The 27,660-nt window shown below is 40.7% G+C and overlaps 1 protein-coding gene across 2 annotated transcripts in view; it reads left to right on the plus strand.

Moving 5' to 3' along the window:
• Nucleotides 1–27,660, plus strand: part of LOC132889178 (uncharacterized) — a 44,188-nt gene that overhangs the window by 5,252 nt on the left and 11,276 nt on the right. Inside the window, exons 3-14 of one of the 2 annotated variants that reach the window (XM_060925432.1) lie at nucleotides 9,578–9,744; nucleotides 10,193–10,323; nucleotides 10,408–10,574; nucleotides 12,337–12,422; nucleotides 12,524–12,604; nucleotides 12,696–12,810; nucleotides 14,627–14,799; nucleotides 17,257–17,478; nucleotides 17,651–17,853; nucleotides 21,219–21,350; nucleotides 21,437–21,577; nucleotides 21,667–21,898. In XM_060925432.1, coding sequence (XP_060781415.1) covers nucleotides 9,578–9,744; nucleotides 10,193–10,323; nucleotides 10,408–10,574; nucleotides 12,337–12,422; nucleotides 12,524–12,604; nucleotides 12,696–12,810; nucleotides 14,627–14,799; nucleotides 17,257–17,478; nucleotides 17,651–17,853; nucleotides 21,219–21,350; nucleotides 21,437–21,577; nucleotides 21,667–21,898 — 1,850 coding nt within the window. The remainder of the gene's footprint in view (nucleotides 1–9,577; nucleotides 9,745–10,192; nucleotides 10,324–10,407; nucleotides 10,575–12,336; nucleotides 12,423–12,523; nucleotides 12,605–12,695; nucleotides 12,811–14,626; nucleotides 14,800–17,256; nucleotides 17,479–17,650; nucleotides 17,854–21,218; nucleotides 21,351–21,436; nucleotides 21,578–21,666; nucleotides 21,899–27,660) is intronic. The other variant, XM_060925433.1, reaches the window with a different exon arrangement.

Raw genomic sequence — 27,660 nt, forward strand, 5'->3', positions numbered from 1 at the left:
TTTTCATCCTAAAATGTGGTCAAGATATTGGGACATAAATATTAGAGACAACTAACACAAAGCTTACAGCCTTATATTTAAAAGCACTATGGAAGTAGTGGATTCTGAATTGTCAAAAAAAAAAAAAAAAGTCCTCTCTGAGAATCACTTCATTTGTTTCTCCCAGCCCTGCTTAAAGCTACACTTAATCTTATAATACAAACTATTACACATGCCTATGTTCATATGTGTATTAATTTCCAAAAATGCAGATTTGATAGGGTTTTTTTTTTTTTTTTTAATTTGAATTTTGGACCCCTGTGACACAAACTTTGTACCCTGATTGTAAAACAACCCATGAGACAAAAAATATTATACTTGGTAATTTATTTATTGAAGAGTGGGTGGCATGGTCGCCTCACAGCAAGAAGGTTCTGGGTTCGAACCTTTCTGTGTGGAGTTTGCATGTTCTCCCCGTGTCCGCGTGGGTTTCCTCCGAGTGTTCCAGTTACCCCCACAGTCTAAAGACATGCAGCTTAGGCCAAGTTTACATTAGACTGTATCTGTCTTGTTTTCTTCGCGGATGCACTGTCCGTTTACATTAAAACGCCTGGAAATGCCGGGAAACGGGAATCCGCCAGGGTCCACGTATTCAATCCAGATCGTGTCTGGTCCGGTGCTGTGTAAACATTGAGAATACGCGGATACGCTGTGCTGAGCTCTAGCTGGCGTCGTCATTGGACAACGTCACTGTGACATCCACCTTCCTGATTCGCTGGCGTTGGTCATGTGACGCGACTGCTGAAAAACGGCACGGACTTCCGCCTTGTATCACCTTTCATTAAAGAGTATAAAAGTATGAAAATACTGCAAATACTGATGCAAATACTGCCCATTGTGTAGTTATGATTGTCTTTAGGCTTGACATCCTTCCACTTGGAAGTGGTAAGTGACGCGCATGCCTGATATGCACTGAGATCACACACACAGCGGCTCAGTCCCAAATCACTGCTCGTGTGCTTCACTCGCGCGCTCTGTGAGCTGCGCAGGGCCGGAGTGCGCACCCTCCAGAGGGCACTCGCTGTTCAGGGCGGAGTGATTTGGAGCGCAGGATGCCTGCGGAGCCGAGCGTATCCGTGTATTGGCGTTGCTGTGTGCACGCGAATCGTGTATTGGCATTGCTGTGTGCACGCTAATCGTTTTAAAAACGTTAATCTGATGATCTGCTGATACGGTCTAATGTAAACCCCACCTTAGATTAACTGGTGTGAATGTGAGTGTGAACGGTTGTCTGTGTCTACAGTATGAGTCAGCCCTGTGATGACCTGGCGACTTGTCCAGGGTGTACCCCGCCTTTTGCCCGTAGTCAGCTGGGATAGGCTCCAGCTTGCCTGCGACCCTGTAGAACAGGATAAAGCAGCTAGAGATAATGAGATGAGATTTATTTATTGAAGAAAATGACCCAATATACGTTATTTACCAGGTGGCACGGTCGCCTCACAGCAAGAAGGTTCTGGGTTTGAACCTTTCTGTGTGGAGTTTGCATGTTCACCCCATGTCCGCGTGGGTTTCCTCCGGGTGCTCCGGTTTCCCCCACAGTCCAAAGACATGCAGGTTAGGTTAATATGGGACGGCCTTGGGCTGAGGTGCCCCTGAGCGAGGCACCTAACTCCCAACTGCTCCCCGGGCGCTGTTAGCATGGCTGCCCACGCTCTGGGTATGTGTGTGTTCACTGCTTCAGATGGGTTAAATGCAGAGAGGAAATTTCACAAGTGTGTGATGAATAAAGTTGTGCTTTATTTTCTGCTTGCTTTCTTTTTTTTACCAGCTGGGAGGTCCGTATCGTGAAATACCGTGACCGAGGTCTTGAAAGTACTGAGCGAGGCCCTCTGGGCTGAGGTCAGTATTCAAGGCCGAGGTCACGGTATTTCACCATACAGACCGACCTTAAGCTGGTAAATAATAATATTTTATTTTTTTCTTTACCAAATTCTAACAGAAAACGAGAGCGCCCGAAAGGGAAAGCCGAGCCGAGGTGAGCCGCCATTTTGAATCCTTATTCACGGCTGGAATGCAAATGGCTTCCTCCTCAGTATACAAGTGCACTTCCATGGCGGAAAAAAAAAACCCTACATTTTACCGCCTGTGTAGTCCCCGGTTTATACAAAATTGAGTCATTCAGGATTCAGCCATGTTTTTGCTCGGCATTAGCAAATGTTACAGGTTTTTAGCTTTCTCCTGAAATGTTTTATTTTATTTCTTCTTCCTTAGGGTAGTAAAACTCTCTTTCACTGTGAACACTGTCGTTATCGCCATCCATGATGTAAAATTAATGCTATTCTCTTGAGAAATGCTGGCAAAAATTTACAAGATTTTTGATAATTTTGACAAAAATTGCTATTATGTTTGTTATTGTGAACGAGCGAGTTGCCAGAGGTCCATAACCGGGGTTCGTAACTGGGGTCCGTATTGTAGGATACGGACCCGCTTGCCAGCCAATCAGAGCGCAGGATTTGATGGAAACCGGACTGGGAAAAAATAAATATCAAGAACACATCACTGTAATCTATATGACATGGTGCAATGGACATCACTAAAGCTTAGAAGGAAATCTCACAGCCTCGTATTTATTGCAAAGGCTTTAATGGGTAAACTACCTCAGTACATATGCAATCTACTGACACTCTGCACTAACACTTACAGTACGCGTTCATCAGTAAAACTCCTCCTTCAGTCTCCACCTACACGGACAGAACTGGGCCTTTAGTTCATATGCAGCAAATGAGTGGAATACATTACAAAATACTTTAAATTTGGACTCCCTACCCTCCCTAAATGTCTTTAAAAGTCTTTTAAACTCAGTTCTCACACAACAGTGCCATTGTTTTTCATAATTTTTAACCCTTATCTTTAATTCATTTTTTATTTTTTCTTGTCCATAACATCTGGATTGTTGACATCTGGAATGTCTGTGTGCTTAGTCTGTTAGTCTGTGTTTATTTTATTTTCATTTTTTGGAATGCCTGTGTGCTTATGTGTTAATATTGCATGTTCGATGTGTATGTTATCTCTCTCTCTCTCTCTCTCTCTCTCTCTCTCTCTCTCTCTCTCTATATATATATATATATATATATATATATATATATATATATATATATATATATATATTCAAACTTTTTATTTGCTGCCACCTTGGCCAGGACTCCCTGGAAGAAGAGATAATGTATCTCAATGGGACATTCCTGGTAAAATAAAGGATAAATAAAATATCTGTGAGTGGCAAAAGTATGTGAACCTTTGCTTTCAGTATCTGGTGTGACCCCCTTGTGCAGCAATAACTGCAACTAAACGTTTCCAGTAACTGCTGATCAGTCCTGCACACTGGCTTGGAGGAATTTTAGCCATTCAGAACAGCTTCAATTCTGGGATGTTGTGCTTCAGGTCCTTCCACAACATTTTGATTGGATTAAGGTCAGGACTTTGACTTGGCCATTCCAAAACATTGGCCATTCTTTGGTAGAACGACTTATGTGTTTAGGGTCGTTGTCTTGCTGCATGACCCACCTTCTCTTCAGATTCAGTTCATGGACAGATATCCTGACATTTTCCTTTAGAATTCGCTGGTATAATTCAGAATTTATTGTTCCATCAATGATGGCAAGCCGTCCTGGCCCAGATGCAGCAAAACGGGCCCAAGCCATGATACTACCACCACCATGTTTCACAGATGGGATAAGGTTCTTATGCTGGAATGCAGTGTTTTCCTTTCTCCAAACATAATGCTTCTCCTTTAAACCAAAAAGTTCTATTTTGGTCTCATCCATCCACAAAACATTTTTCCAATAGCCTTCTGGCTTGTCCACGTGATCTTTAGCAAACTGCAGACAAGCAGCAATGTTCTTTTTGGAGAGCAGTGGCTTTCTCCTTGCAACCCTGTCATGCATACCATTGTTGTTCAGTGTTGTCCTGATGGTGGACTCATGAACATTAACATTAGCAAATGTGAGAGAGGCCTTCAGTTGCTTAGAAGTTACCCTGGGGTCCTTTGTGACCTCGCTGACTATTACACGCCTTGCTTTTGGAGTGATCTTTGTTGATCGACCACTCCTGGGGAGGGTAACAATGGTCTTGAATTTCCTCCATTTGTACACAATCTGTCTGACTGTGGATTTGTGGAGTCCAAACTCTTTAGAGATGGTTTTGTAACCTTTTCCAACCTGATGAGCATCAACAACGCTTTTTCTGAGGTCCTCAGAAATCTCCTTTGTTTGTACCATGATACACTTCCACAAACGTGTTGTGAAGATCAGACTTTGATAGATCCCTGTTCTTTAAATAAAACAGGGTGCCCACTCACACCTGATTGTCATCCCATTGATTGAAAACACCTGACTCGAATTTCACCTTCAAATTAACTGCTAATCCTAGAGGATCACATACTTTTGCCACTCACAGATATGTAATATTGGATCATTTTCCTCAATAAATAAATGACCAAGTATAATATTTTTGTCTCATTTGTTTAACTGGGTTCTCTTTATCTACTTTTAGGACTTGTGTGAAAATCTGATGATGTTTTAGGTCATATTTATGCAGAAATATAGAAAATTCTAAAGGGTTCACAAACTTTCAAGCACCACTGTATAGTTATGATAATCTTTTATGCTTTAATTATTTATATTTTTTCAATAAAACTCAAATTTTAACTGTAACAATAAGCAAAAAAAAACGATTCAGTGCCCCATTATGGTGCGTGTGTTCTTCTAACCCCTTACCTGATCTGCAGTTTTAAGATTTCAACTCACCCAAATTCAGAGCTTCTGGAGGAAATAAAGTTAAATCTTGATTAATCCAATAAAACGTGAAGTATAAGTTTATTTAAAGAAATGAAGCCAAAAGAAAACAAGTGTTGCCAGGCAAAACAAACCTCATCCGGTAGCACTTGTATCGCAAAAAAAAAAAAAGGTACCCTATGGGTCCATGTGGCTACTGCTTATAAATAAAATTGTTTTCTGATACCATGTCCATACAGTAACTATAGCATATATATTTACTCTATGAGGCAGTAGCCACAAAAATGAAGCGCAATCCAAAAATGAACAATTTAAAAATCACAGAAGTAAAATATACCAAGTGTCTGTACTTTATCATTTTACTCTTACCTCTTACAGTTTTTGAAACTGAAACCTCCGGACTGAGGCTGGCATACACACACTGTCACCATGACCCAAACTCTTATTCCCTGGAAAAGGCCCGGCACTAGAACTCAGTGGAACGCACTTTCCCTCCGTAATAAGTATAAACATGTCTGAAAGCGATTTCTTTAGTCCATTTATTTTGATTGGTGAATCGAATTGTATACACTCACTGGCCATTTTAATCGGAACACGTGTAGTGCGCGACTGTTTACACTTTTACATTCTTACAGCACAATGACATAGTGGCTAGTGCCTTTATATGAGTCAGTAGCTACAACAAAAACAATTTTGACCTTTTTGGTGACCTTGACCAGATGACCCTCAAAATGTTGGAGGTTTTATTTGAGACCAATGCCCATCTATCCTTAAAATTTCATAAAGATTGGTCCAACTGTTTTCCTGTAATATCGTTAACAAAAAAACAAAGAAACCTGACCGAAAATAATACCTCGATCCCTGGTGGACTCCATCCTGGGTGAGGTAACAAGTTGGACATGATAAGGGTGACAGAATCACGTTGTGAATGAAAACAAACCATAAGTGATTTCGGTACTGTCGTAAAATTCCCACCAAATATTTCAATAATATTGGCTGGCGTTGAGTGGTATATCAGATGTATTCCATTAGCTGAATGGAATATATCTGATATACCACAAAAAAAGCCAGCCAATATTATTATAATACATACACACTCTCTTCATATTGGCATTCTCGAAGGCCAGCGCTAGTTTACCCGCGAGTTGGTGCTGTTAATGTGGCAGTGCAGTCATGTTCCAGCCAGTGTGGCATTCATCAGTAGTGTTAGTGACAGCCAACGCTAGCTTACCTGTAAGTTAGTGTGGCAGTGCAGTCACCTTCCAGCTGGTGTAGTGTTCATCAGTAGTGTTAGCGAATGCTAATAAAGCAGTGCTATCGAGAGCAAGTAGCACAGACTAACGACCGAGAAACTAAGATTTCTGTCTCCAGACCCTTCTTCCACACACGCTCACCTTAGTATTTTTCACTCATACTTTAGTATTCATTTCCCTACGGAATTTATTTAGTTACTTTAAAATCAACATTGACAGCTACACACAACGGAGCTACCTGTCAGCCAAAATTCTCTCAAAATCTCACGTTTTTAATGAAGCAAACCTGGCGGCCATGTTTGGTTACAAATTATCACAGTCACTCACTAGCGTGGAAATTTTACATCTCCTAAGTGTGATGTCATGTTGTCTTGACAACATTCAATATTGTAACAATATTGCACACTCATTCTCCATTGGGTAGAGTGGCATAATACACATAGGATAAGCGATATGCTAACAATATTGCATGCCATCAAACCAAGTTAATGAAACCTGCTAGAAGGGAATAGAATACATGTTTTTATTCCATCGAAAAAGTGTCCTGTATGTATAATAATTGACAGTAATGTGTTAATGTGTACCATACAAAAGGACAATGCAACAAATGTCCAAATGAAATGAAGATTCACCATGGATATTTATTTTATTGAGGTGTTTGATCACCATTTCTCTGATTTAAATGAATTCAAAGTCTAATAATCTATAATTAGATATTACGATGTGGTTATTTTTACACATGAACCTGCTGTGCTTGGCCTCCCCGGAATTTCTTAAACAATAACATAGCTGGATCACTGATGTCACTGAATTACTTTTGTTGGAACTTTATTGATGTAACTCTTGAATAATTACTGTAAAAATGGTGATTTTCAACAAATATTCAATTTATCCCATCAGACAGGCAGACGTGTATTTAACTTGTCCGGACCAAACATTTGGTTGTCCCGGACAGTCGGACTACCATTATTGTCGAGCCCTGCCCTCTAGGAACACAGTCATTGGTCATTTTATCAGGTGCATCCACTGTGCAGCTATAGCTTTTGTTGTCATGCACCGCTGCCCCACAGGTTCCCAAACCTGGTCCTGGAGAACCCCCTGCCATTCAGGAGTCGAAGTGAGCATGTTGGAGCAGGGGTACTCCAGGACTAGGGTTGGGAACCTGTGCTTTATCCTGTCAGTGGAACCTCCGCCAGACTGGTGCTGTCCAGATATTATTTTTTCATCTCACATAGTTGTGTGTGCCATTATTTTTAGACACTTAATACCACTGCAGGCTTTACAATGCCAATTCCAAAAAAGTTGGGTGGGACGCTATGTAAAACCTAAATAGAATGTGAAGATTTGCAAATCATGGAAACCTTATATTTCATTGAAAATAGTACAAAGACTACATATCAGATGTTGAAACTGAGGAATTTTATTGTTTTTTGAAAAAAAATATACGCTCATTTTGAATTTGATGTCAGCAACACGTTTCAGAAAAGTTGGGACGGGGCAACAAAAACCTGAAAAAGTTGTGTAATGCAAAAAAAACCAAAAACCTAATTAGGTTAATTGGCAACAGGTCAGTAACATGATTGGGTATAAAAAGAGCATCCTAGAGAGGCGGAGTCTCTCAGAAGTAAAGATGGGGAGGGGTTCACCGCTCTGTGAAAGACTGCGTGGGCAAACAGTGCAACAATTTAAGAATAACATTCCTCAATGTAAAACTGCAAAGAATTTGTGGATCACGTCATCTATGGTACATAATATCATTAAAAGATTCAGAGAATCTGGAGAAATCTCTGTATGCAAGACACAAGGCTGAAAACTGACATTGGATGCCTGTGATCTTCAGGCCCTCAGGCGACACTGCATTAAAAGCAGACACGTGTCTGTAGTGGAAATCGCTGTATGGGCTCAGGAACACTTCAGAAAACCATCGTCTGTGAAAACACTTCATTACTGCATCCACAAATGCAAGTTAAAACCAGATATAAACAATATCCAGAAACACCGCCACCTTCTCTGGGCACGAGCTCTTTTACGATGGACTGAGGCGAAGTGGAAAATTGTCCCGAGGTCTGACGAATCAAAAGTAGAAATTCTTTTTAGAAATCATGGACACCACGTCCTCCAGGCTAAAGAGGAGAGGGACCATCCAGCTTATCAGTGCACAGTTCAAAATCCAGCATCTCTGATGGTACCGTATGAGGGTGCATTAGTGCATATGACGTGGGTAGCTTGTACACCTGGGAAGGCATCATTAATGCTGTATGATATCTACACGTTTCAGATGCTGCCATCCAGACAAAATCTTTTTCAGGGAAGGCCTTCCTTCTTTCACCAAGACAATGCCAGACTGCTTTCTGCACATATTAAAACTGCATAGCTCCATAGTAAAAGAGTCTGGGTGCTAAACTGGCCTGCCTGCAGTCCAGACCTGTCTCCCATTTAAAATATTTTATGCATTATGAAGCGCAAAATACAGCAAAGGAGACTCCGAACTGTTGAGCAACTGAAATTGTATATCAGGCAAGAATGCTACAGCAACTGGTCTCCTCAGTTCCCAAATGTTTACAGTGTTGTTAAAAGTAAAGGTGATGCAACACCGCGATAAACATGCCCCTGTCCCAACTTTTCTGAAACATGTTGCTGACATCATTCAAAATGAGCATATATTTTTCAAAAAAAAAAATCTCAGTTTCAACATTTGATATGTTGTCTTTGTCCTATTTTCAATGAAATATAGGATTTCCATGATTTGCAAATTATTGCATTTTGTTTTTATTTACAGTTTACACAGCGTCCCCAATTAAAAAAAAATTTTTTTTGGAATTGGGGTTGTATAATAGATAATATTGTATAATAGATCACCAAAAGTAAAAGTACACTGACAAACTGACACTGGTGAACTTCCACCTGTACAGCTAGGCTTACGCTAGACCAAAATGGTGAGTATGTCTAAAGTGTACAGTGTTTTAAAACCCTATCAGCACTGCTGCATCTGATACACTTGTATGAACACCACACACACACTGACGTGAGAATGGTCCACCATCTAAACAAAACATCTGACCAGCGGCGGTTTGAGGTAGAGCGAAGCAACAAAAGGTTCATCTCAACAGATGTGTAACAGCCAGTAATTGTTTACCTACAGAGAGACCTATATGATGAGTAAATACTATTTCTAATGTGTGTAGGTAGGCTACCTGTACCCTGAGGGGACAAAACTCCTTTGATTCAGTTTCACCTGAATGACTCAAACGTACATCAGTGAAACAGTGTAACTGTCTGGACAAACTGAAAGTAATTGTTAAATACCACACGTATTATAGAAACGGATAAGTAACCATCTGCGATGACCTGGCGACTTGTCCAGGGTGTACCCCGCCTCTCACCCATAGTCAGCTGGGATCGGCTCCGGCTTGACTGCGACCCTGTACAGGATAAACGGCTACAGATGATGGATGGATGGATGGATGGATGGATGGATGGATGGATAAGTAACCACATGCTTTCTACTCATCCGAAACCTGTGTCAGATTGTTTTTGTTTGTCATACTATAGGCACGGTGAGTTTTGACTGTTGCACGGTGACAGTGCAACCCCAAGTGCCAGACCCGAACATGAAATTGGTGGTGAATGAGGGCTCCAGCTCTGATCCTGTGTTTCTGAATGTTGGAGATACTGTGGTCACTGTAACAGTTGTGTCACCAGATGGCACATATTCCCAAGTAAGCCTCACTTTTATTGTGAACCTATATCACTGCTCATGAAATGTCCAATCTGGCTGAAAATGTTACTTCTCATAGATCTATTCCAGGTTATTGTGTTCCTCTGAGGTGATGGATGAATTGGAACAAGATTAGTAGATCTCCAGGGGTAGTGTGTTTGACAAAAAGAGAGAAACTGTTACATGAATATTGGCAACATGCAAAATTGCTTCCATGTTTCTGAGTAACTCTTGGTTCGGCCTCGGTATTACTATTTACACATTCTTGTTAACAGGCCTTTACCATTGTAGAAAATCCTCATTGGATCATTCCATGCCAAATCAACCAACTTACAGAATCTCCCATGCCATTCGGTCTTGGATTTTCTTCATTTTCAGTTTTCTGAATGACTTCTCAAAGGCATCGTTTGTTGTATGTGCTCTGAGTGATGATGACTTTCTGATTTCAGGCATACACTATAACAGTTACTCGGGAACAAATTCCATTCGCTGTTACCTTCTGTGATGTGAAAGACCAGATGGAGTTTGAATGTTCTGTATCTTTAAACGCCCTCTATAGACCTTTGTCGATAAATCCAAGGTAGGAAAGCCCATAATGTAAGAGCACTTACTGGAATCTTGAAATAAGTTTGTGTTTTTTGACAAATCCAAATGTTTTCTCCAGTGACCCAAAAGTTGTCTTCTCAGCGCCATATATTGATCTGATGACCCAGAGGTCAAAGGTCCATCCGTTTACTGGGGCTCCACTGGGAAACGCTTGGAAGCTTCCAGAGACTGAGCTTGACAATAGGATATCCAACACATCTGTCAGATGTTTCTTTGCACATCGTGGTATGAATATCATTTCAGAAAACGCAGCGCCCCATCAAAAATGTTAAAATAAAGGGTGTTTAAAAAATTTGATATAATTTCACAATCTAATAACTTTGCCAATTCTTGTTCAATTGACCTCAAATTTTAATAGCATGTGTGGAAACAGGTCAAAATTTTATGTTTAATGTTTTAACCTTTTTTGGTATAGAAATTGCCATTCACTGGAAAAGAAAAGGCGTTTTGTGTTAGAGTGCCGTGTCTCAGGCGGCGCGCATATTGAAAATTTGTGAAATCGTTCATGGAATCCACGTAGCTTTGAATTTCTCATTCAAATTTTAAGGAATAAATCTTATATTGCTCAACATTAAACCTGTTCAGTTTCATTTGCTTAGACTATGTAGTTTCTGGGATATTTACACTACCGTTCAAAAGTTTGGGGTCACCCAGACAATTTTGTGTTTTCCATGAAAAGTCACACTTTTATTTACCACCATAAGTTGTAAAATGAATAGAAAATATAGTCAAGACATTTTTCTGGCCATTTTGAGCATTTAATCGACCGCACAAATGTGATGCTCCAGAAACTCAATCTGCTCAAAGGAAGGTCAGTTTTATAGCTTCTCTAAGGGCCCGTTTACACGAGGACGCTGTCGGGTAAAAACGACTAAATATTTTATCGGAAGTGCCTTTCGTCTACATGGGGACGGCGTTTCCGAGGCTGAAAAACGGAAAAAATTGAAAACGCCTTCCAGAGTGAATAAGTTAAAAACAGCCCCCGTTGCATATCCGTCTAAACTACCCAATACGTGAAACTCTGCTCGGATCTGCTCACATAGGGTACGCGTTTTTACGTCATACATATGTCATATACTGTACATGCCAGCCCGGGAAGTAAGAAAGTAAGTAAAAAAGTAAGAGCATGTCTGATTACATCGATCCAACGGACCTTCAAGCTGCTCTGGCAGCTTTAATAAATGTCCAGGAGTCCTTCGAACATCTATACCGAATCTGCACGTATACCGTTAATGAACAGAGGCGGGTATAGTATGCTCTTACTTTTTTACTTACCATAGCCAGAGTAGTCAAAGTTTTCGCGGCGCAGATGTGCAGATCAGACAAGACGGGAGACGTTGCGCATGCGTGCAGACATAGCGGAGGTCTTTCACAGCACCACCTAGCCGCCTGGCATGCACATCCAATTGAATTCCACACATTTATGCGTCACCGTATAGACGCAGATTTCCTCCTTGAAAACGGTCGTGTAGAAACGGAAAAAAGTGAGAACGAAAACGGACTTTTGCGTTTTTGTTTCAGACCGTCCCCGTGTAAAGTGGGCCTAAAGAGCTCAACTGTTTTCAGCTGTGCTAACATGATTGTACAAGGGTTTTCTGATCATCCATTAGCCTTCTGAGGCAATGAGCAAACACATTGTACCATTAGAACACTGGAGTGAGAGTTGCTGGAAATGGGCCTCTATACACCTATGGAGATATTGCACCAAAAACCAGACATTTGCAGCTAGAATAGTCATTTAGCACATTAGCAATGTATAGAGTGGATTTCTGATTAGTTTAAAGTGATCTTCATTGAAAAGAACAGTGCTTTTCTTTCAAAAATAAGGACATTTCAAAGTGACCCCAAATTTTTGAACGGTAGTGTACATCTCAGATAATATCGAATTTTTTTGAAACACCTGTATGTTTTAGGAAGAGTATCTTATGCACTTAATGATGAAACTGCAGTTATGGGCTTTATCAAAATATGCAAGTTATTTTTAAAGGGTGCGGGACCACGATGAAACTTGCAGAGATTGCTGCACATGCAAAAGGCTGTTCTTATAAACCACCACCTAACTTTGATGCTAAGGTATTAGACATTTAGATATGTAAAAACATGAACAAATTTCACAAGAAGCACAACTTTTTTTTTTTTTTAAATTGTTCCTCTTGTACTTTTTCATACTGTAGGAGGTTACTGAAACAAACTGGTACAAAAAATATTTCTTATCAGCACATAACCTGGAAATCGAGACAAAGCACTCTGTTCAGGTAGGGACAGCATTCAAAATGTATTGTTGCTTTAAAGCTGAATAATATGATCATTCATAATGAATTATTTGTTTCCTCGTTGTTCTTTTAGATCCAAAACTGGGAGAAAAGACTACAGACTGCCATAGATAAGGACAACATAGATGATTTGTGCAGTCATGCACAGAGCCAAATAAAGCTGTATAAAGAGAAACTTCCAAAACCAGGTATCAGACTCTTCAGAGTCACTTGTACAAAATGGCGGTGTAGTTTCAAACCTGAAAAATGTGAAGGACTTTTCTTATCCATTGTGATTTGCGTTTTTCATGATGGTGGATTCTACACAGACTCTGTGTCCGAAATTGCTCACTCATTCACTACTCCCTACTCACTATCTAGGGAATTACTATATAGAGGACTATATTGTGAGCTCATTGGTAAAATGAAAAAACACTTTCGGGCACTAGTCCGCCGCGCTGTTATTTACGTCATTACTGTCGCACAATTAAAACGTCCCAGATCAGTCGGCTGGTGGGTTTTCAAAATAATAATAAATCCATATTGTACTCGGCGTATTTCCCACATTAATAAATACAAAGTACTTTGTGTCTGCTGCATCTTTCAGTTATTTTAAATCAAGGCTGAATCCTTTCTTTTTGCCTTTTATTAAATCAAATTTGAGGCTTTTGATTAATTCCTCGCTCTGCACGGTCACTTTTATTCTTGTATTTTATCTGTCTCATTATATTTTAGATTATTTTCTATTCTCCTACTATTTTTAATTGTACTTGAATGACCGTTTATTATGTGTTTCTTCCTCTGTCCATTCACCCCAACACACTTTTTTTTTTTCCCCCCCTTTCAGCACGACCGCAGTGCATGATGGTATATATTGCTTGGTTAGTGACCATCAGTTGTACAATACTTTTCATGATGTACTGTGGGATACTTTGAGTGCACTATACAGGGTGTAATAATTCTCACTATACATTCAGACAGCACGACAAAATGGCGAGCTCACTATATATAGTCCACTATATAGTGAGTAGTGAGTGATTTCGGACACAGGGATGGTCACGTTATCTGTCTGTCTATCTGTCATATATACACTACCGTTCAAAAGTTTGGGGTCACTTTGAAATGTCCTTATTTTTGAAAGAAAAGCACTGTTCTTTTCAATGAAGATCACTTTAAACTAATCAGAAATCCACTCTATACATTGCTAATGTGGTAAATGACTATTCTAGCTGCAAATGTCTGGTTTTTGGTGCAATATCTCCATAGGTGTATAGAGGCCCATTTCCAGCAACTCTCACTCCAGTGTTCTAATGGTACAATGTGTTTGCTCATTGCCTCAGAAGGCTAATGGATGATTAGAAAACCCTTGTACAATCATGTTAGCACAGCTGAAAACAGTTGAGCTCTTTAGAGAAGCTATAAAACTGACCTTCCTTTGAGCAGATTGAGTTTCTGGAGCATCACATTTGTGGGGTCGATTAAATGCTCAAAATGGCCAGAAAAATGTCTTGACTATATTTTCTATTCATTTTACAACTTATGGTGGTAAATAAAAGTGTGACTTTTCATGGAAAATACAGAATTGTCTGGGTGACCCCAAACTTTTGAACGGTAGTGTGTGTGTATATATATATATATATATATATATATATATATATATATATATATATATATATAAAATGAGAGAGATAGAAAGATTGATAGATAATACTGGATATCAGTAAACCACTGATTATTTGACCAAGACTAATTATTGCTAATTTGTCATTTGTACAGCTTTTTAAAAACATTGTTTGGTTCTAATACTATGACATATTAGAGACAAAGAATGATATTTTGAGCCTAGTGTATATTAAAGGAGTGACAAAAACAAAAAAATTAGGCTTCAAGTGGTTTGGCACGCCACCTCAAATCTACAAATTCATGACTGCCTCAGAGTACTTTTACCACCATGGTGTAATTAACAAATATATTCTTTGTGTTTTTGAAATGGGACTTTTTTTTTTTTTTTTTAAATCTTTGAAGGTGAAATGCAAAATGAGACAGGACAGTCACTACTGCATTGCTTGGAACAGGCATCCATCCACTATGCTACTGCCATCAAATTCGAACCCCAAAATCCGAAACTGCATTTCCTGCTTGGACAAACCCTTGAGGAGTGTTATTATGCTCAAGAAATGTATGATCTAAAAAAGAAGGTATCAAATGTCCTATTTTAAAGTTGAATCTCTTGCTGTAATTCATGTGACAATGGAAGCTCTGGAAAAAATTAAGAGACTACTTCAGTTTTTTCTTAAATCAGAATCTCTGTGTATGGCAGCCATTTCATTCCAGTGTCTGTGCTGGAATTCCAACACAAGCACACCTCATGAGGTACTGATTAGGTGATCACCTGCTGTGGTCATCACTATCCTCTTGCAATAAGAACAGTTTGGATGGCAAAAACAGTGCTAGTAGTACCTTAAATTTAATTAGAATACAAAAATATCTGTTCATCAGGCCAAAAGAGTTAAAAAGAAAAGTTTTGAGTGAGAAAAAGAAGGGTTCGATTCTGGGTTTACTGGCAGAGGGGTACGGTGAGCGAAAGGTTACTTCCATCCTCAAAATTTCAAAGACAGTAGTTCATAAGAATGAGGTCAATCAGCAGACACTGGGGACAACAAAGTTCCAGACTAGCAAAGGGCAAAAACGACTCTCCACTGACTGAGATGATCGTCAACTCCTTCGAAGGTCACTCAACAACTGTAGGATGACCTCAAATTACCTACAAAAAGAATGGCAAATGGCAGCTAGGGGTAAGTGCATGGCACGGACGGTTCAAAACTGGCTCCTCCGGGTGGAGTTGAAGTCATGCAAAGCTAGAAAAAAGCACTTCATCAATGAGAAGTAAAGACGAGCCAGGCTGAGGTTTGCTAAAGACCATAAAGATTGAACCATAGAGGACTGGAGTAAGGTCATCTTCTCAGATGAGTCCAATTTTCAACTTTTCCCATCACCTGTTCGTCTAATGGTTAGACGGAGACCTGGAGAGGCCTACAAGCCACAGTGTCTTGCACCCATTGTGAAATTTGGCGGAGGATTGATGATGATCTGGGGGTGCAAAATTTGGTGCAAGGCTGGAATGGGGCAGATTTGTTAGTGAAGGACGCTCTCTAACAAATTTCCCTAACTCTCAGGATTGGGTTTTCCAGCAGGATAATGCTCCATGCCACACAGCCACGTCAATCAAGGTGTGGATGGAGGACCACAAGATCAAGACCCTGTCATGGCCAGCCCAATCTCCAGACCTGAACCGCATTGAAAACCTCTGGAATGTGATCAAGAGGAAGATGGGTGGTCACAAGCCATCAAACAAAGCTGAGCTGATTTAATTTTTTGCACCAGGAGTGGCATGAAGTCACCCAAGAGCAACGTGAAAGACTGGTGGAAGATGCATGAAAGCTGTGATTAAATGTCAGGGTTCTCATCTCGATTTTTGAACTCATCCCAAGTTCAAACAATAGTATTGTGTTGTTTAAGCTTGAATATGATCTTGATTTCTATGCATCATTCAAGGTCTGAAAACATTTCATCTTTTTATTTTGACCAGTTGTCACTTTGTGCCAGTGATGGGAATAACGGCGTTAGAAATAAACGGCGTTACTAACGGCGTTACTTTTTTTAGTAACGAGTAATCTAACTAATTACTTTTTACATTGTTATAACGCCGTTCCCGTTACTTACAATAAAATACTATGCGTTACTTTATTAAAGCTGTTCTCATCTGGCACGCTGCTCGTTCAGCCTTTCTTTACTCTGCTTTAGTGTGGGGCGGGGAGACACGAGACAACGACACAGTAAGCCAATCAGAGTAGATTTGGACAACATACGAATGTAGGCCACGCCTACTGCACTACTGCGCGCTCTTTCAATCGGAAGACCCAGCGATGGCGAGCGGTCAGCCCAACACTGCGCTTTCACATTGGAAATACAGCCAGGACTTTTCATTACTTGAAATAAAAGGCAAGAGTGTTTACATGCAATGCACATTATGTCGAGGAACAAAGCGTTTGTCCTCGTCAGTGGCCAGTAATTAGTAACATAATTTTAATAACTACAAAAATATATTACATTTGATAGATGTCTTATCTCACATTGTCCCACAAAAATATTAATATAGTGTAGATAACATTACTAATTGGTTCTGTTAAGTGTCCATTTCAGTCATTAAACACATTTAACATTCACTTTTATTATGATTACACTAGTTGAATTTGATTTTTTTTGAGGGGGAACAAAATGTAACGGAATAATTACTTTCCCTGGTAATTAGTTACTTTCATGACAAAGTAACTCCGTTACTAACTCAGTTACTTTTTGGGAAAAGTAACTAGTAACTATAACTAATTACTTTTTGAAAGTAACGTGCCCAACACTGCTTTGTGCAATTAAATGCTCTAAGTGACAATATTTTGATGTGGAATTTTGGGGAAATGTTGCCAGTAGTTTATGGAATAAAACAAAAACATTCGTGTTCCTTAAACGCATACCAGAGAAACTGATAATTTTGCATTAGTTTCTTCATTTTTCCAGAGCTGTTTATAATTAGTTTACTTGCTGAAATTAAGAAAATGAGGACCAAATGTGTCCTAACATGGTAACTGTTTGTCCTTCAGACAGAGAGAGATGCTACTGATCTTGGGGAAGCCCAGGCCAGCGGGATGCAGGAAGAGATCTGGGCCATCTGCAAGCTTCATGGCTTTTTAGGAATACCTACTTTGGAGAACCAGCTGAAAGCCCTTGACATGGAGTACCACCAGCTGAAAGAGCAGGGCCATTCAGAGAAAGCTGATTACATCCAGACTCTCTTCAGCTGGCTGTCCAAAAAAGCTAGAATGGTGCAATTTTTGTTTAAATTAAACGCACTAGCAGTGATCTTTGATTCTGCTCCCTCGGATTTGTGCATGAAGTATCTGTGGTTTTGATTTACAAGATAATGCTGAACTGCAGAATCATGATTTACTTTTATTGAGAGTGGGTGTTTTTTTTTTTTTTTTTTAATTGTTCCAGGATAGTAAGGCTGAAGGTTCTGATGAAGAAACTTCACTCCACAGAGCCCTTCAGAAGTATCTGGATGCCTGGTCTCTGAGTCCAGATAACTGGGAATTCAACTTGCACGTGGGTCGTCTGCTGCTTTTGCAGGAGAAGAGCAAAGAGGCACTGCAGCACCTACAGACTGCACTAGCCCTCAAACCCTGCCACACAGCCCTAAGGTCATAACTGCATGTTTTGTAGAATTTATTTTGTGGCATGAGTATTGGATAGAGATTCTTTACTCCAGTGCTGGAGGCCACTTGTACCATTTCAGGAGTCGGACTGCACGGCATGGGGCTTATTTTCAGTAGAGTAACTGAAGTCTATATTAATATTAATCATGTGCTGGCTTGGGAAAACTCTGTACAGGATGAAATTTTGATATTCTATACATAGTTCTGAAAGCTGCAGGTTTACCTGAGCTGAAATATATTTCTCTTTTGCACATATCTCAATAACGAGTAAGCATGGCATTTTAGTTCCACCCAAAAATGAGGCAGAAAACTGCATTACAGACATTTGACACCCAATATCAGATTACAAACTGATTTCTCATCTCATCTCATTATCTGTAGCCGCTTTATCCTGTCCTACAGGGTCGCAGGCAAGCTGGAGCCTATCCCAGCTGACTACGGGCGAAAGGCGGGGTACACCCTGGACAAGTCGCCAGGTCATCACAGGGCTGACACATAGACACAGACAACCATTCACACTCACATTCACACCTACGCTCAATTTAGAGTCACCAGTTAACCTAACCTGCATGTCTTTGGACTGTGGGGGAAACCGGAGCACCCGGAGGAAACCCACGCCGACACGGGGAGAACATGCAAACTCCACACAGAAAGGCCCTCGCCGGCCACGGGGCTCGAACCCGGACCTTCTTGCTGTGAGGCGACAGCGCTAACCACTACACCACCGTGCCGCCCCCAACTGATTTGCTCCGGCTTATTTTAATTTATGATGGTAAATATTTTATCCAGCAACTTGACTTTCATTGCGTAAGTAAATAACACTTAGCTAGCAAAGTTTTCGACACCTTTAGGCAGGTTGACTGCTTTTACCGCCACTTTGGTTCCACTGACTCCTGATCCAACATGAGCTTTGAAAGAAGATTGAGACAAGAAAATATTGAAAGTAAATAAGAACATTTCCATGTCATTTTGGTGACATATTTATGGTTTCTTAAATTTGAGTGATAGACAGAGAATCTTATTTGGGCCAAAATGTGATTTTCATTCATCTCTTCGGCCAAAATTCAGCCTTTAGTTTCCTCTGAGTAGTGGCACCTTTTCATTACAGTGTCTTGAAAAAGTATTCATCCCCCCTTGGTGTTTGCCCTGTTTTGTCGCATTGCAAGCTGGACTTAAAATGGATTTTTGGGGGTTAGCACCATTTGATTTACACAACATGCCTACCACTTTAAAGGTCAAAATTGTTGTTTTATTGTGACACAAACAATAATTAAAATGAAAAAACAGAAATCTGGAGTGTGCATAGGTATTCACCCCCACTAAAGTCAGTACTTTGTAGAGCCACCTTTTGCTGTAATTACAGCTGCAAGTCTCTTGGGGTTTGTCTCTATTAGCTTAGCACATCTAGCCACTGGGATTTTGGCCCATTCCTCAAGGCAAAACTGCTCCAACTCCTTCAATTTAGACAGGTTGCGTTGGTGTACAGCAATCTTCAAGTTATGCCACAGAGTCTCAATTGGATTGAGGTCTGGGCTTTGATTAGGCCATTCCAAGACATTTAAATATTTCCCTTTAAACCACTCCAGTGTAGCTTTAGCAGTATGTTTTTGGGGCATTGTCCTGCTGAAATGTGAACCTTTGTCCCAGTCTCAAACCTCTGGCTGACTCAAACTGGTTTTCCTCCAGAATTGCCCTGCATTTAGTGCCATCCATCTTTCCTTCAGTCCTGACCAGCTTTCCTGTCCCTGCAGATGAAAAACATCCCCACAGCATGATGCTGCCACCACCATGCTTCTCTGTAGGAATGGAGTTCTCAAGGTGATGGGTTTGCGCTACACATGGCATTTCCCATGATGGCCAAAAAGTTCAATTATAGTCTCATTTGACCAGAGAATCTTCTTCCATGTGTTTGGGGAGTCTGCCACATGCTGTTGGGCAAACTCCAAATGTGATTTTTTTTTTTTAAGCAATGGCTTTTTTCTGGCCACTCTTCCATAAAGCCCCGCTCTGTGGAGTGTACGACTTAGTGGTCCTATGGACAGATACTCCCATCTCCGCTGTGGATCTTTGCAGCTCCTTCAGTGTTATCTGTGTTATCAGTGTTTAGTGCCTTTGTTGCATCTCTGATTAATGCCCTCCTTGCCCGGTCTGTGAGTTTTGGTGGGCGGCCTTCTCTTGTCAGGTTTGTAGTGGTGCCATATTCTTTCCATTTTGCTATAATGGATTTAATGGTGCTCCGTGGGATATTCAAAGTTTTGGATATTTTTAATAACCCAACCCTGATCTATTCTTCTCCAAAACTTTGTCTCTGACCTGTTTGGAGGCTCCTTGGTTTTCATGTGGCTTGCTTAGTAGTGTTACAGAGTCAGGGTCCTTCCAGAACAGGTTGATAGATGCTGCGTTCATGTGCTATGGGAAGATGATATTTTCCAGTTGGGAAGTGGTATTTACTAGTGTGTTGTGTTCACATGCTTTTGTTGTTGTTGACAAATTTTAAAGATGGTGGACCAGATGCTATCGTTAGCAATAGCGTCTGCTCTGGATAGGTAAAAACAAACCATAACACATTTTTAAAGGAAACGGATTTTTAACGTATTATATTACACTTGTTAATGACACAACATTGCATAGACACCAAAAACTACCCACTAGTACTAGTAAAAAAAAAAAAAAAACCTTTAGTAGCGTACAATGCTTACCATTCAAGTGTCTTGTACCGCTCGCCACCATGCTGAAAAGGTTAAAGTTCATCTCATCTCGGCAACTCGTGTATCAAAATTTTCTACGAGTTGCCCAGTGGAAAATACCACAAGAGGGGGCGTTCATGTGTGCTTTCCATGTCGGCGTTTGGTATTTACCATAATTCCCATAGCACATGAACGCAGCATTATACAGACATCATGTGACTGATCATGTGACACTGATTGCACACAGGTGGATCTTAATCAACTAATTACATGACTTATGAAGTGAATTGGTTGGAGCAGCTCTTATTTAGGGGTTTCATACGAAAGAGGGTGAATACCTATGCACACTCCAGATTTCTGTTTTTTTTTTTCCATCTTAATTTGTCACAATAAAAACAATTTTGACCTTTAAAGTGGTAGGCATGTTGTGTAAATCAAATGGTGCTAACCCTCCAAAAATCCATTTTAATTCTAGTTTGTAATGCGACAAAACAGGACAAACACCAAGGGGGATGAATACTTTTGCAAGACACTATGTTTTCAACAAAGGCTCCATGTAAGATCAGAGGTCAGGTAATTTATAAAGTTGTTGCCATTTATGATCATATGAAGTGTACCGCTGGATTTAGTTCTGAAAATCACCGCCTAGTTTTATTATGATAGGTTCTACACAGGTCTAGCTTTGCTGCAGCAGGACGGAACCTCAGTGGAAGAAGAGAAAGAAGCGACGCTGTTCCTCCATCAAGGCCTAGAGTATGTTATGGGCCAGTACTTTAACTCACATGATCAAGACTGGTAAGAAACATCTTTCCTGTAACTGTTTTAATTGCTCCGGTTATTTTAAATAGGTATTTAATATAAATAAATCTTGGTGTCTTTAGCAGGGAGCAGGAACCTGAAGCTGGATATTCTCTGTCGATTGTAAATGCCCAGTTTTTAAGAGGCTGTCTCAGCCTGGGAGCCTTGCTGTCCAAACACACCACAGTGGGGCAAATGATGAGCCCGATGTTGGTTTATCAGAAGTTAGTATCAGTAACAGCCATGAAACACACGATTGAGTTCTTTTTGTTTTATGTCATCTGAATTGTTGCATGTTTGTTCTCCTGTACAGTGTTGCTGTAATGGCGGCGCAGGCTCTGAGTGTGTGTGTTGGTCAGGGTCAGGTGACTCAGCAGTTAGAGAGGGTGCTGCTGGATGCCCACTTTACTTCACTTAAAGTTCTCACTGAGCGGGAGGACATAATCAAGCAAGCCTGGACAACTAAGAGGTGCCAAGCTCTCTCTGCTCTCATACGACTCTCCTGCATCGCCACCTCTAGGGAACTCCTAGACCTGCAGTTAAAGGTGAGTGACTTTTTTCACATGCCATACATGTCAACCTTTGGTCAATCAAACCTGTATAACCAACCTCCAAAATCCGTATTTCCCTTATAAAATCCGTATAAGATGCAAATTAAAATAATTTACCTAAAATTTGAATGATAATTAACAATGATATATCCCAGTTACTTTTTATTCAATATTAATAACAATAAACCTTCAGAATGAATACAAAGTATTTTTCCCGTCTCGCCTGTGAAAGGTAATCCCATGTGATCTCGTTTGGACGGTAAACCTGTTGGTACAGTTAAACGCAGCACATGAATGAGGCATCTTTATTCTCGGCTACTGTCTAGACGCTATACCAGAGACGGCTGAAGAATCTCCACTTTGCCACATCCAATATGGCGGCGAGGATGACGTATGATTCTACGCAGAAGGCGGCGTCTATGTTTATATGTCTATGACTTCACGGTTGGCGGGATTCTCGCAATGCGGTGTGCATATGATCAAAAGTGGAACGAAGTCTCGCTACCACAAGATAACGCGCGATTTCATAAGACTCCTTACTGGCTGTCTGTGGTGTACAGTACGTTTATCATTGTGGGAATTGATTATAGCTCTAAATAAATATTGAAGTTTTTTTAAAGAATCCGTATAACTTTATTTATACGCCCGTATACTACGTTTATTGAATCAAATCCGTATAAAATACGGACATTCCGTATAGGTTGACATGTATGACATGCCCATGTCAGTATTTTATTCACTTGCACATTTATAACACCAGTAAAGCTCGATCGCTATATGTGGCTTGTTTTTTGTTCTGTATGTATTGTAGATAATTAATCATGTTAAATTGAGACAATTAACAATTATTCCATGAAATCGAGTTGTACATGAGCTAATAGCACAAGATTGAGTGGAATAATTGTTTTATTATACCCATATTCACTGGATTTTGAGAAACAGAGTATTTTTTTTTTTTTTTGCCAAATTCTCATCTCATCTCATTATCTCTAGCCGCTTTATCCTGTTCTACAGGGTCGCAGGCAAGCTGGAGCCTATCCCAGCTGACTACAGGCGAAAGGCGGGGTACACCCTGGACAAGTCGCCAGGTCATCACAGGGCTGACACATAGACACAGACAACCATTCACACTCACATTCACACCTACGGTCAATTTAGCGTCACCAGTTAACCTAACCTGCATGTCTTTGGACTGTGGGGGAAACCGGAGCACCCGGAGGAAACCCACACGGACACGGGGAGAACATGCAAACTCCACACAGAAAGGCCCTCGCCGGCCACGGGGCTCGAACCCGGACCTTCTTGCTGTGAGGCAACAGCGCTAACCACTACACCACCGTGCCACCTCCAACAAAATAATTTCTGCTTAACCAACCGGCAAAATGAGAGTAGCAATTTGTGAAAAATGCGATTAATAATAATTCTTGGAAAATAAAAAAAGATACATGTTCTTATCATCGAATACCTTCATTCCACATTTTGTTGCTTTTTTTTTTTTTGTATTTTTGGGGGTTTTGTTTTCGAGTCGAATTTTTAATTTCGCCCTCGGTTGGTTCAGCAACACAGTCTGTCTGCCATTTTGTTTTTCTCTACTCGTGGTATATGAGTTGATATCCTAGTAGTACAGTAGCCAATCAGAGCGCGCGATTGCTCATATTCAGTGAAGATGGATAGAATAGTTCCTGTTATTCCATCCAAATACATACAGAAAATGTGACAAAAACTGTCCCATTTACCACACAAGGGGTTTGTCCATAGAACTGCATAATGTGTAAGGAATGGAAGTGTACAAAATTATAACGCAAGCACAGGAGGAACCTGACAGAGTACATTGCAAGAGCAGTGTGAGGATTAACTAGAGGTTTTAAAACAATCATCTACACTAGTTTGGCTCTTTTTAGCAAGTCAGAGCAATACAGTATTTGCACTGAGAAATACAATAAACATTCCTTCATTAATATTACTCAGCTTGCTGTGTCTGAGCTTACCTTTAATTAAGGTCTAATTTGAAGAAAGTTCTTATCCGTATAGCCAATATCTACCTCCCCAATACAATACACTACACACCACAACAATCGGCAGTACAGTCGGGACCTCATGCTGCCATCGTCACAGACAGATGACAGGAGACGTGTCTAACCTGTCTTTCACCACAACTAACTTCTATGGTAAGAGCCACCAAATGCATTGACAGTACCAATTCAAGTTTGGACACGCCTTTTAATGAATAAAAGTAAAGAAAAACCCCTTTTACCTTCTCCATGTTTTATTATGTTACAGACTTATTCTACAATCGATTGAGTTCATTTTTTGTCACAAAATTCTCCACAAAATAGCCCATAATGACTTGGAGTTTGCCAAAAGGCACCTAGAGGACTCTCAAACCATGAGAAACAAGATTCTCTGGTCTGATGAATCCAAAATTGAACTTTTTGGCCTGAATACCAAGCGTCACATCTGGAAGAAACCAGGCACCGCTCATCACCTGGCTAATGCCATCCCTACAGTGAAGCATGGCGGTGGCAGCATCATGATGTGGGGATGTTTTTCAGCAACAGGAACGGGGCAACTAGTCCTGATAGAGGGAAAGATGAATGCGGCTAAGTACGCCGAGATCCTTGAAGAAAACCTGCTCCAGAGCGCTCTGGACCTCAGACTGGGGCGAAGGTTTACCTTCCAACATGACAACGACCCGAAGCACACAGCCGAGAGAACAAAAGAGTGGCTTCGGAGAAAGTCTGTGAATGTCCTTGAGTGGCCCAGCCAGAGCCCAGACCTGAATCCAACTGAACATCTGTGGAAGGAGCCGAAAATGGCTGTGTACCGATGCTCCCCAGCCAACCTGACAGAACTTGCAAGGATATGCCAAGAGGAATGGGCAAAACTGTCCAGAATCAAGTGTGCCAAGTTCGTGGCTTCTTTCCCAAGATGTCTTGAAGCTGTAATTGCTGCCAAAGGTGCATCAACCAACTATTAGGCTAAGGGTGTGTACAGATATGGAACCCCTAAATAACCTATTTTTGTCAGTAAAATAAAATTGCGTATTTTCTAAAAACCTGCTTTCACTTTGTCATTATGGGCTATTTTGTGTCGAATTTTGTGACAAAAAATGAACTCAGTCTATTGTAGAATAAGTCTGTAACGTAATAAAACGTGGAGAAGGTGAAAGGGGTCTTCATGTCTTAAAGTAACGATGGATGCTGTTTCTCTTTATTTAGTTGAGCGATTCTTGACATATGCATGGGTTACTACAGTTGGGCTATTTTTCTTATTTACTATTTGACCACAAATGCATTAAGAAAGAACTTGCACTAATTAACTTTTGATGAGACACCTGTTAATTGAAAAGCCTTCCAGGTGACTACCTCATGAAGCTGATTAAAGGAACAGTCCACCGTACTTCCATAATGAAATATGCTCTTATCTGAATTGAGACGAGCTGCTCCGTACCTCTCCGAGCTTTGCGCGACCTCCCAGTCAGTCAGACGCAGTCAGACGCGCTGTCACTCCTGTTAGCAATGTAGCTAGGCTCAGTATGGCCAATGGTATTTTTTGGGGCTGTAGTTAGATGCGACCAAACTCTTCCGCGTTTTTCCTGTTTACATAGGTTTATATGACCAGTGATACGAAACAAGTTCAGTTACACAAATTGAAACATAGCGATTTTCTATGCTATGGAAAGTCCGCACTATAATGACAGGCGTACTAACACCTTCTGCGTGCTTCGGCAGCGCATTGATATCTGAGCTCTGTATCAATGTTTTTAAACACTTTTGTTTACCAAATATGCCTCATGTTATATCATAGTTTTACTGTCTTTAGTATTGTTCTGATGATGGAGTCTCGCGTCGAAAGCGACGCATGAGTACCTTGCGACATCTAGTGAGGACTCCTTTCATGGGAAAGCAATCCTATCCTGGAACAGCAAACTTTGCTGCAGTTATATATGGCACTAGCGACTAGACAGGTGCTGGTACTGGCTTTCCTCCTGGCCCTTTTCTCATTAAGCCGCATTGTCCTATTTGTTTCGAATGTGTCAATACCCTTGAAGCAGGTTTGTCACCACTTCACATGATTGTAAGCGGTAGCTTCCCAGGAGTCAGTATCAATGCTACGTACCTTGAGATTTTGTTTCAGTGTATCTTTATAACGGAGTCTTGGCCTTCCAATTGGTCTTTGTCCCATCTTTAATTGGGAGTAAAACACAGCTTTGGGTATCCTGGTATCCTTCATTCTAACTAAGTGGCCTACCCAACGCAACTGTGCCTTAATGATCTGACATTCCACGCTGGAGACACCACAGCGCTCAAGAACTTCAACATTAGAAACCTTGTCATGCCATTTAATACCACAAATAGATCTCAGGCAGCACCGTCGAAATTGCTCCAGAAGCTGTATGTGGCAGCGATAGGTTGTCCAGATCTCACAGCCATATACAGTGGTGCTTGAAAGTTTGTGAACCCTTTAGAATTTTCTATATTTCTGCATAAATATGACCGAAAACATCATCAGATTTTCACACAAGTCCTAAAAGTAGATAAAGAGAACCCAGTTAAACAAATGAGACAAAAATATTATACTTGGTCATTTATTTATTGAGGAAAATGATCCAATATTACATATCTGTGAGTAGCAAAAGTATGTGAAGCTCTAGGATTAGCAGTTAATTTGAAGGTGAAATTAGTCAGGTGTTTTCAATCAATGGGATGACAATGAGGTGTGAGTGGGCACCCTGCTTTATTTAAAGAACAGGGATCTATCAAAGTCTGATCTTCACAACACACGTTTGTGGAAGTTTTTCATGGCACAAACAAAGGAGATTTCTGAGGACCTCAGAAAAAGCGTTGTTGATGCTCATCAGGCTGGAAAAGGTTACAAAACCATCTCTAAAGAGTTTGGACTTCAGCAATCCACAGTCAGACAGATTGTGTGCAAATGCAGGCCGAATCTTTCTGATGCACGAGCAAACCTAGTTGTAATCAGCTGGCTGTTCTCCAGGGTATGGGCCACTAGAGCACAGTCGTCTGCAAAAAGCAGGTCTAATCAGCATTGACAGTCTTTGTGCGAGCCTGAAGATGTCTTAACTTAAACAACCCACCAGCAGACCGAAATTATATATAAACCCCTTTGTTTAAATCTCAGAATGCATCCTGTAGCTTAAGAGAGAAAACAATAGAGAATAGGGTTGGAGCCAGAACACAACCTTGTTTTGTTCCATTGGTGACAGGAAATGGGTCTGATGACTCTCCACATTCCTGAACTCTCGTCAACATCCTCTCATGAAATGACTATGATCGCCACCAACCTATCTGGGCAGCCAAGTTTCTTTTTTTTTTTAAAGATATTTTTTGGGCTTTTTTTCACCTTTATGGATAGGACAGTGTCGAGACAGAAAATGAGTGGGAGAGAGAGATGGGGAGGGATCAGAAAATGACCTCAGGTCGGATTCGAACCCGGGTCCCTGGATTTATGGTATGGCACCTTATCCACCTGAGCCACAACGCCCCCAGCATCCACATGGTCTTTGTCCATGTGGTCTTTCTGACGACAAAGAAAAAGCCTTCTGGAGGAAAGCTGTATGGTAGAGGTCTGCGCGGGTCGGATTTTTCAGTCCCGCTCCCTCCCGCGCCCGCATTGTGCAGTCCCACTCCCGCACGCGCCCGCAAAGAATTATGATTTTCAGTCCCGCTCCCGCCTGCGCCCACAAAAAAATTATGATTTTCAGTCCCGCTCCCGCCTGCGCCCACAAAAAAATT

Source organism: Neoarius graeffei, chromosome 7 (assembly GCF_027579695.1).
Source record: "Neoarius graeffei isolate fNeoGra1 chromosome 7, fNeoGra1.pri, whole genome shotgun sequence".
In the NCBI taxonomy this organism is placed as follows: domain Eukaryota; kingdom Metazoa; phylum Chordata; class Actinopteri; order Siluriformes; family Ariidae; genus Neoarius; species Neoarius graeffei.